The 11495-nt window shown below is 43.2% G+C and overlaps 1 protein-coding gene across 1 annotated transcript in view; it reads right to left on the reverse strand.

The window, feature by feature from the left end:
* Positions 1-10429, reverse strand: part of map3k5 (mitogen-activated protein kinase kinase kinase 5) — a 60547-nt gene extending 50118 nt beyond the window's left edge. The window contains exon 1 of the mRNA XM_021600315.2: positions 9354-10429. Within this exon, the coding sequence (XP_021455990.1) occupies positions 9354-9768 (415 nt within the window). The 5' untranslated portion in view covers positions 9769-10429. The remainder of the gene's footprint in view (positions 1-9353) is intronic.
* Between the last annotated feature and the right edge of the window lie 1066 nt (positions 10430-11495).

Below are 11495 nucleotides of genomic sequence, written 5' to 3' on the forward strand. Positions count from 1 at the left end.
AGCTGTCCTTGATTGAGAACCATACCCGGCAAAAAACAAAAATACAAAAACATAGAAAAAAGAACATAGAACGTCCACCCCTAGTCACACCTTGGCCTAACCAAAATAGAGAATAAAAAGCCTCTCTATGGCCAGGGCGTGACAATAGTAGAGAGAACGATTTATTTCAGGTTTTATTTCTTTCATCACATTCCCAGTGGGTCAGAAATGTACATACACTTTATTAGTTTTGGTAGCATTGCCTTTAAAATTGTTGCGGGTAGCCTTCCACAAGATTCCCACAATAAGTTGCGTGAATTTTGGCTCATTCCTCCTGACAGAGCTGGTGTAACTGAGTTGGCTTTGTAGGCCTCCTTGCTCGCACACACTTTTTTGGGACCAAGCTTGAACTTCCTGACTGATGTCTTGAGATGTTGCTTCAATATATCCACATAAATTTCCTACCTCATGATGCCATCTATTTTGTGAAGTGGACCAGTCCCTCCTGCAGCAAAGCACACCCACAACATGATGCTGCCACCCCCGTGCTTCACAGTTGGGATGGTTTTCGTCGGCTTGCAAGCCTCCCCCTTTTCCTCCAAACAAAACAATGGTCATTATGGCCAAACAGTTCTATTTTTGTTTCATCAGAACAGAGGATATTTCTACAAAAAGTACGATATTTGTCCCCACGTGCAGTTGCAAACTGTAGTCTGGCTTTTTAATGGCGGTTTTGGTTCCTTCCTTGCTGAGCGGCCTTTCAGGTTATGTCGATATAGGACTCGTTTTACTGTGGATATAGATACTTTTGTACCTGTTTCCTCCAGCATCTTCACAAGGTCCTTTCCTGTTGTTCTGGGATTGATTTGCACTTTTCACACCAAAGTATGTGTAACGGTTTTCTTTAGGTGAAGGAGAGTCGGACCAAAATCCAGCGTTGTGATGATTCATGTTTGTTTAATAAAGGAAAAACTATACATGAATAAACTACAAAATAATGAAATGTGAAAACCTAACCAGTCCTATCTGGTGCAAACACAGAGACAGGAACAATCACCCACAAAACCCAACACCAAACAGGCTACCTAAATATGGTTCCCAATCAGAGACAATGACTAACACCTGCCTCTGATTGAGAACCATATCAGGCCAAACATAGAAATAGACAAACCAGACACACAACATAGAATGCCCACCCAGCTCACGTCCTGACCAACACTAAAACAAGGAAAACACACACGAACGATGGTCAGAACGTGACAGTACGTTCATCTCTAGGAGACAACACGTCTCCTTCCTGAGCGGTATGACGTCTGCGTGGTCCCATGGTGTTTATACTTGTGTACTATTGTTTGTACAGATGAACGTGGTACCTTCAAGCGTTTGGAAATTGCTCCCAAGGATGAACCAGACTTGTGGATGTCTACAATTTTTTTCCTGAGGTCTTGGCTGATTCCTTTTGATTTTAGCCTATCAGGAGCTTCTAAAGCCATGACATAATTTTCTGGAATTTTCCAAACTGTTTAAAGGCAGAGTCAACTTAGTGTACGTAAACTTCTGACCCACTGGAATTGTGATACAGTGAATTATAAGTCAAATAATCTGTCTGTAAACAATTGTTGGAAAAATGACTTGTGTCATCCATAAGTGGATGTCCTAACCGACTTGCCAAAACTAAAAACGAGTTTCAATGACTCCAACCTAAGTGTATGTAAACTTCTAATTTCAACTGCATATACTCTCAGTGACCAGTTTATTAGGTACAACACCCCATTCACGAAAATGTTTATCTCCTACAGACAGTCACGTGGCTGTGGCTTGCTACATAAAGCAGGCAGATAGGCATTGAGGTATTGAGGCATTCAGTTACTGTTTGATTGAACGCTAGAATGGGCAAAACGAGTGACCTAAGTGACTTTGAGCGTGGTATGATCGACGGTGCCAGGGGTGCCGGTTCCTGTATCTCAGAAACGCCCGGCCTCCTGGGCTTTTTCACGCACAACAGTCTTTAGGATTTACCGAGAATGGTGCGACAAACAAAAAACATCCAGTCAGCAGCAGTCCTGTGGGCGAAAACAGCTCGTAGATGAGAGAGGTCAAAGGAGAATGGCAAGAATCATGCAAGCGAACAGGCGGGCCACAAACAAACGGCACAATACAACAGTGGTGTGCAGAATGGCATCTCGGAACGCACAACTCGTCGGTCCTTGTCACTGGACAACACTGGACAATTGAGGAGTGGAAAAACATTGCCTGGTCCAAAGAATCCCGGTTCCGGTTACGTCATGCTGGTGGCATGAGTCCAAGGCCCCATCGTTCCTGGTGTCAATGGTACAGGCTGGTGGCGGTAGTTTAATGATGTGGGGAATGTTTTCCTGGCACACGTTAGCTCCCTTGATACCAATTGAGCAATGTTTCTAGTCCCCATAGAATTCAGGCTGTTCTAGAGGCAAAGGGCGGTCTGACCTGGTACTAAATGGGTGTACCTAATAAACTGCGTGTCTTTATGTATGCAAATGTTGACATGCAAGAAAAACTGTAAGAGTAACGTTACAATCCCATATTTAATTTATATTTTGAAGATCTCAAGCGTATCCCCCCCAAAAATCCTGTAGCTCTACTTCAAGCATATCTTTTGACCACACACAGTGAATAAATGCCAGCGAGACATACACAAGATGAGAACACTTGAGAATGTAATTATTTCAGATTGTAGTAAGAAAATTCAGGCCTTTGTTGAGAATTTCAGCAGTTGGCGTCGCGCCATTGTGGATGGACGATTGAATGCCTGAAGCTTAATCATTCATTTCTCAGCATATTCTGCTCAGTGATAATCCATCTATCCATTATCAAACTATGACGGTGTTGAGTGAAGACATCACTGTCTAGCCATCCGTGATGTGTACTTTCCCCTTATCACTCAGGAGGAAAGAGGGGAGTGTACTAGCGCGCCAGTGTCATGGATTTCCCTGGAGCTCAGCCGCACTGAGGAGGACGCAGGACGGAACAACCCCATAGTGGAAGAATGACGGTCCCTAGTCTCCACTGGAAGTGAATGTTTCCCAAGACTGCAGTTTTCTTTTCCCCAAAGATGCAATAGGACCTTGTGTCTGATAATGACCGTGCTCGAAGGGGCCAGTGGTGACTTAAGCACAGAGAAATGTGAACGTCCGCTGCCAAAATTCCAAAAACAGCAGTTCTTGGAGACCTCTATCTGCAGAGTGTGCTCCGTTCACATTCCATTATGTTTCCCTGCAGTCAAATTGAAGCGGAATTGAAGAGGGAACTACCAGTGCATCATGATGTCCTACAATCAGTCAAGACAAATCTATGGGACTAATAATCAATTCACACAAGCATCCAGTGTTGCTAGCTGCTTCCAGGAAGCAATTTAAGCACTCAGACGTGTATTGTTATTTTCAGATCAGGTTTGTTGGCCCATGAAACCAAACCAGTTAAAAGAGGCTTAAGTGCCCAAATTAGGTTCAGTGTTGTTATGCAAAAACAATGGAAGGAATAAGACACCGTGTTGGTGTTTAAATTGAGCATGTCGTGCCTGATTCTATAAATAAACCCAGCCATAAGAAAGAATGCAGGGTACTTTTACAATGGTTAATAAGCTGGTGGGAAGCCTTGCCCAAAAAGAAGAAATACTACTTTATTTTTTAGAAATGAGTGCAATATGCAGGAAAGAGACAAACCCCAGCTCCGACTGGAAAGGAGAGAAACTTGTCAGTAGCACCAGGGCCTTCGGTAGAAGGAATCCTCGGCATCTGGTAGTTTAGTTTCTGTTCACACTAGCATATTTCAGAGAGTGAGTAGTGAGTGCCATGGCCCAAGGGGAAAGTGTAAGAACAGAATGTGAATTGATCTCATCCAATCTCACAAACAAAAGGAGCTTCCTGGTCCCTACAGTGTCAGTTGCCAAGATTGGCCTTATACTTCCTGATTGGCCTCTTGTTAAAGAAACAAACTAAACAGAACTTGTTTTTAACAAGGGCACTTTATGTCTCAACGTAATTCCATTTAACATGAAGGATACTAATATACAAAGTGATCACCTGGCAATAAAGAAATACAGCACCAAGATACCTTTGTGAGGTCACGCAATAGTCTCACCCTGCCAACATCAACAGGTCATAACTACTCCCTTGCCCTACTGCCAACTGCTGCTGGCAAATGTGATACCACATACCCAAACTGCAGATAAAACCTGACAGAGTGCTTTGGTCAACCAACACTCTACACCACTCTATGTTTCTGAGGAACACATGATTTTTTTCTCTTCCTTTCCAGTAAAGACTATATTTCCTGGAAAGTAATGTGGTTGGTGATCCAATTTCTCCTGACCTAATGCTTTCTGACCCACATGGGCAGCCAGCGTACACATGAACATGGATAAACAACTTAGTAGACAACCAATAGGGGCAGAGAGTGACAGCTGCCAGCCAGCCTTCAGGTCAGAGTGCATCTGGGATCTTGTGGTGGAATCCTTTGACAGGGAAAACAATGCTGAATGTGGTGTGTGTAGGCCTATCCTGTAATGTTGAGTGACTGATAACCTTTGAATCCAGTATATACTCTATAGATACTTCTCCAGAATAGAATTCTCTATCAAAGGACACACTCTTGACTATACATTCAATCTTTTGTCTCGTGATACCACATCGTTTGGGGAGAGTTGTTCCCTCCAGGTGATCTCTACTGTACATCACAACAGTTTGACTGTTTCCTTTATGACAGCCTCCAGTGATATGGTGCTGAAGTTCAGTGCTTCATTTCGGGACCAACTGAAATGAGGAGAGACTCTGGGTGAAACATCCAGGCTTTCTTCTCCAGAGATTTACATGGTAGGATTTGGGATGTCATGGATACAGACTCTCAAAAGGACAAACATTCGAGCAACTGAATGGAACACACACTGGGTCCCTGGTGTGAGAAGACACTGTGTACAGGCTTGTCGTCTAGTTCGCACAGTCAGACAGCCAATGGTTCAGTTCAGCCCACAGCGGAGCCACTTTAGCTGAGGGGTAAACAAACACTTATACCAAGGTAATACTGTTCTCGGAATCACCATGGACTCTTAAACACTATTGTCCTCCATCCAAATTACACAGACATGTGGTATAATGATCAACCATGACCGTACTTTCCTGCATGCCATAGCTATGGCTTATACTGCTTCCCGGGCACAGTTACAGGTGGCAGTCAGCGCAAGAGTGTTGTCCTTTGGGGACCAACATACAGTAAAGGCAAAGCATTATCCATTTATTTGGATCAATATTTATCCATTATCCATTTAAAACCATTACCCCTTTTTTAACAGTAGCCTACACCACTGGCTCACTTCATTAGGATGGCTGTGTGCTTTGACCTTTATCTATTGAGCTGATGGGGTTAGGTCAATAGCCACTGCTGTGTTTACTCAGCGAGGTCACATGTGAACATTTTATATGGATCTGAACAGCTATTTGATGTACTGTGAAAATGTGCTTCCACCTGCACATTGCTGATGCACTTATTTACATGTTATGTGACTGCTCCCTTCTTATGAGGTAAGCACTGACATTCAGAATGTGGTAGTTCAACTCTTCCAAATAAGAAGTAAAGCGGACAAGCCTCTAGTTCATTGTATACGAAAGCTAGAGTTTTGTTCTCGTTTCTTGTGTTCCATGATTCCATCCCTAACATGTCCTGTTGTAGGAACACGATAAAGAAGTTGCCAATCTTTAAGAAGCTTCTGTCAGTCATCTCAATAAAGCTTGTGTTCATTTAACAGATACAAAAGGGGTTTCTGGGAACTGCTTTCCACCTCCCATTTGAATTATACTGAAAATCCACAGAGGCCCTGTGGAAAATAGCCAAAGCAAAAAAAAGGGGGAAAATTGAGTTCCGTTTACACAACCAACAATGTTTTGACAACCGACAATCCTTTAAGCTATGATGTCAGCTAAGTCTATACAACACGGGTGTTTTAACATTTACTTCACTGAGAAAATGCCCTATTGTATTATGGAATATTACCATGGAGAATATGTCATTAGTGTTATTACTGTGTATTTTATGTGTGTCAGGGATACAACTGCATTAGCTATATACAGTTGCGGCCAAAAATATTGGCACCCTTGCACCTTTCTTAAATAATTCCCTATTTCTTCTAAATTAAGTTGACATTTAAAAAAGAAAGTAAACTTAAGTGCCACGATTTGAATTTACAAAATAAATAACAATGGCATGAACAAAAATAATTGGCTCCACAGAACTAGTACTTGGTTGCACAGCATTTGGCCAAGATAATTCTAGCCATCAATGAGCCTGCTGCACCTTTCTTTTTTTCCCCTCTTAAATTTTTTTTACCCGGTTTTTCTCCCCAATTTCGTGGTATCCAATTGTTAGTAGTTACTATCTTGTCTCATCGCTACAACTCGTACGGGCTCGGGAGAGACGAAGGTCGAAAGCCATGCGTCCTTCGAAACACAACCCAATCAAGCCGCACTGCTTCTTAACACAGCGCGCATCCAACCCAGAAGCCAGCCGCACCAATGTGTCGGAGGAAACACCGTGCACCTGGCGAGCATGCACTGCACCCAGCCCGCACACGAGTCGCTAGTGCGCGATGAGACAAGGATATCCCTACCGGGCAAACCCTCCCTAACCCGGACGACGCTGGGCCAATTGTACGTCGCCCCATGGTCCTCCCGGTCGCGGCCGGCTGCGACAGAGCCTGGGCTCGAACCCAGAGTCTCTGGTGGCACAGCTAGCACTGCGATGCAGCGCCTTAGACCACTGCGCCACTCGGGAGGCCCCTGCTGCACCTTTCTACTGGTCATTTGGACCACTCTTAAGCAGCAAACTGCTGTGCTTAAGGGGCGCCCTCCACCAACTGCTGTTTTCAGCTCTCGCCATAGGTTTTGGATATGTTTCAGATCTGGACTCTTTGCTGGCCTCTCCAGAACATTCCAGCATCTCTTCTGGGGCAGCAGATAGCCTAGCAGGTAAGAGAGTTGGGCCAGTAATTGAAAGGTGCGAATCCCAGAGCTGACTAGGTGAAGAATCTGTCGATGTGCCTTTGAGCAAGGCACTTAACCCTAATTGCTCCTGTAATTCGGATAAGAACATCTGCTAAGTGATTCAAATAAAATAAATATCTTCTTGAACCATTTCTGGGTGCTTTTTGATGTGTGTTTTGGGTTGTTGTCCCGCTGGAAGACCAACAACCTTTAATGGTTCCCCATTTTTTGGACACTAGGTTTAACATTGGACTCCAAAACACCTAATAATCTGCTGTTTCATGATGCCTTGCGCAAGTTCAATGCCCTCAGTACCAGAGCAGCAAAGCAACCCCACAGCATTATCAATCCTTCCAAATATTTGATTGTAGGGAGGGTGTTCTTTTCATTGAATGTTTAATTTAGTCATCAGTAAACACAGTGCTGATCTGTATTGCCAAAGAGCTATAATTTTGTTTCATTGGTCCACAGAACATTTCCCCCAGGATTTAAGTTTGTTTAGGTGGGTTTCTGAGAAGTTCAATCAGGATTTATTGTGTCTCTTTCAGCAGTGGGGTCTCCTATATTTACCAATGACCAAATTAAGCATTCAACGAAAAGAACACCCACCGTAAAATCAAACATGGGGAAGGTTTGATAATGCTGTGAGGTTGCTTTTCTGCCTCTTGTACTGGGGGGCATCATGTGTGCAAGACATCATGAAATCAGGAGATTATCAAGGTGTTTTAGAGTGCAATGTTCAACCCGCTGTCCAAAATCATTGTATCTGTTGATGGTCGGGGGTTTTCCAGCAAGTCAACAACCCCAAACGCAGATCGAAAGCACCCTGGAATGATTCAAGAGGGGGAAAAAGACTGTTGGTCAGCAAACCTATGGTGAAAACAGCAGTCGGCGGAGGGAAAAAATAGAGCAGTTTTCTGCTGAAGAGTGGGTCAAATAGCCAGTAGAAACGTGCAGCAAGTTCATTGATGGCTACAATAAGCATTTGTTGGCAGTTATTTTGGCCAAAGGCTTTGCAACCAAGTACTCGCTCCGGGGTGCCAATAATCTTATCCATGCCATGTCTTTACAAAAATAAAAATGGTTCTGCGTTGTTTAAAATTCAATAACAAGGTGTGGAGACAAAAAAAGATCAATTATTTCAATTTATTTGAGAAGAAATCGGAAATTATCCCCCCAAAAAAGTGCAATGGCGCCAATATATCTGGCCGCAACTATACAACTTCAATTTCTCTGCAACATGGTTTGAATACTTTATAGTATGTCCCTCATCATCTCCCATCCTGTATTTCAAACCTTGAAGGTTGGCAAATAGCGTTATAGTTGACCGTACAGTGGACCCTAAAATCGACCACGGTACAACATCCAGGTCATCAGCTGCTATTCATATGAAGGAGTGATCCTTGCAAACACACAGTAATACTCATTTTGAAAATCTGACTTTGAAGAAACCCCACTAGGCAACAACACATTTCCATTTGGGTTGAAGGGAACAGTTTTAGATATATGGGCAAAGGAGGAAAAGTGCTTTAGACTGAAAAGGTTCAGTTCACTTCTGGAGTCTAATGGAAACTCAAACCCCTGCTCATACTTAGCAGAACAATCCATGACGCTCAGGAGGCTCACTTCGGGAGGCACATTTGTGGAGCAAATTAGGCATTCCACCATTGAGTCTATTCAGTGCTCTATGTGTTCCAGATGAACACAAATGGGTAGGCTATAGGCTATGTAGTGGAAAGAAATATGGAAACTGGGGGGGTTAATGTAAGGCTTCTAAGCCACGACATGTAAAAATGTTATCTGCAGTTTTCTGTGTGCTGCTCACGGCAACCACCATGGAAGCCCCATTAGAGCAAGTGGTGTGGCATGTGGATTAATGTGCACCGTAGCCCAATTCCCACCCACAGGAATGTGTATTGAACAGTAGTGAACCTGTTATACCTTTGGTGAATACACTACCGGTCAAAAGTTTTAGAACACCTACTCATTCAAAAGTGTCAGAGCAAAGAGTGGCTATTTGAAGAATCTCAAATATAGACTATATTTTGATTTGTTTAACTCTTTTTTTGGTTACTACATGATTCCATATGTGTTATTTCACAGTTTTGATGTCTTCAATATCATTCTACAATGTAGAAAATAGTACAAATAAAGAAAAACCCTTGAATGAGTAGGTGTTCTAAAACGTTTGACCTTATATGAATATCCCCTATGTCATGTGTTGAAGGCTGGGATTTGATGTCTGGGGGTTGATTTAGATGAAAAGACAGTGACAAAAGTAAATATGGTTTGGTTCTGATAGTTTGAGTGCAACATATTCAATAACCCACCTCATGCACTCTGCATGTCATCATCACCTCTTACCTGCATTATAGAACTGGTCAAGCACACACGTCTCCCCAAAGTCGATCTTTCCAAAATGTATGATTTCTAGTTGACTTCCCACGGACTCGCACGCGTCTTTCAGGCAATGCAGGGCCATGTTCTCTGCGGTGTGCAGTTGAGTGAGCTCGCTGTTGACGACATATGCCACGGTGACGGCCCTGCTTTTACATTTCCCGGTAGATAACAAGCAGCCACTGTCCATCGGACAGCTCAGGATACTCGGACTGATGCTTCCGCTGACCACAGAGTCGTGCCAGAATGTCCCAGCGGCGGGGATGGGGTCACCACAGCCTCTCTCTTCCCGGGAGCCAGCAGATCCCCCGCGGGCACCCTCTGTGTTCGAGCCAGGACTAGAAGAGGGGACCGACAAGGATATCCCTTCATCTTGACTCATTGTTTTTCAAAGTCTGTTTTGGTTGACAATCCCTCTGTGTTGTTATGGATGCTCCGTTGCCCAACATCTCCATACACCCAAAGTCAACATTACGCACGTTTCCTCACAGACATTCTACACAAAAGGCACGCAAGGAAAATGTCCTTACTGTTTGAAGGTATTTCAACACAGGTAAACAACAGTCTGGTGATATGGGTCAACCTCCTGTAAATTCATTCCTGGTTTCGCAAGATATTGTGCGATCTGCAATGATCATGAACCAAGATAGTGCGTACTACCACCATTGAAAGACACCGTTACTGTGAAGTCACGACACATAGGCTACTCATATACAGCTAACGATCCTATGGAAAGTACCAGTTACCACTCAATTGCGACATTCTTGCGCGTCGCCAGATCGACTCCACTTAGTTTCCGAAGTTGCGCACTAACACAGGTTTCAATCGTTACAAATCCCACATGAGCTTGTTTTCGGTTGATCCATCGCCCTAGAAAGCAGATCTGGGTTGCTGTCCAAATCTGTGCAGCCGCGCAATGAATAGCCTATCATCTAGAAACCATCCCCATAGAATAATGAATACCAATGCGAATATTATGTCCAGTCCCTGGACCCTGCCCTATTTCCACTACTATCTTTCCTGCACAGGCTCATGCACACTAGCCTGCGGTTGAGCCTTGTTTACGGGGCGGTGACATGACCATATTTGGAACAGTTGGAGCGTATTTCCCCTTAAAGCGACAGTCTGCTATTTTCCAGTAAGAAAATATTTCCAGTAATTTTAACTGATGAATCATATTCCTTGATGTTGAGTAGAAGAGGCTGGTGGGAGGAGCTATTTGAGGACGGGCTCATTGTAATGGAATGAATGGAATCAATGGAATGGTGCAAAACACAAAAAACATAATGGAAACAACTTGTTTGACTCCATTCCATGATTCCATTAAAACCATTACAATGAGCCCGTCCTCCTATTGCTACTCCCACCAGCCTTCTCTGAATTGGAGGTACATGACTTAAAACTATATGACCTACCCTAACTATATTCAGTTGCCATCCATCAAATGTTCATGTTTTTGTTGTCATATGGGTACTGTAAACAAATTGTAGTTTCAAATCATAAAACAAGCACAACGCTGTTCTAATGGGATGTCATTACTGTTTAATTTTGATTTATTTCACCTTTGTTTAACCAGGGAGGCCAGTTGAGAACAAGTTCTCATTTACAACTCCGACCTGGCCAAGATAAAGGAAAGCAGTGCGACACATACAACAACAGAGTTACACATGGAATAAACAAGCGTACAGTGAATATCATAATAGAAAAAAGTCTATACATTGTGTGCAAATGGCATGAGGAGGTAAGGCAATAAATAGGCCATAGTAGCGAAGTAATTATAATTTAGCAAATTAACACTGGAGTGACAGATGTGCAGATGATGATGTGCAAGTAGAAATACTGGTGTGCAAAAGAGCAGAAAAGTAAATAAAAACAATATGGGATGAGGTAGGTAGATTGGATGGGCTATTTACAGATGGGCTGTGTACAGCTGCAGCGATCGGTTGACTGCTCAGATAGCTGATGTTTAAAGTTAATGAAGGTGATATAAGTCTCAAACTCCAGCAATTTTTGCAATTCGTTCCAGTCATTGGCAGCAGAGGACTGGAAGGAAAGAAGGCCAAATTAGGTGTTGGCTTTTGGGATGACCAGTGAGATATACCTGCTGGA

This window comes from Oncorhynchus mykiss, chromosome 4 (genome assembly GCF_013265735.2).
Source record: "Oncorhynchus mykiss isolate Arlee chromosome 4, USDA_OmykA_1.1, whole genome shotgun sequence".
NCBI lineage: Eukaryota > Metazoa > Chordata > Actinopteri > Salmoniformes > Salmonidae > Oncorhynchus > Oncorhynchus mykiss.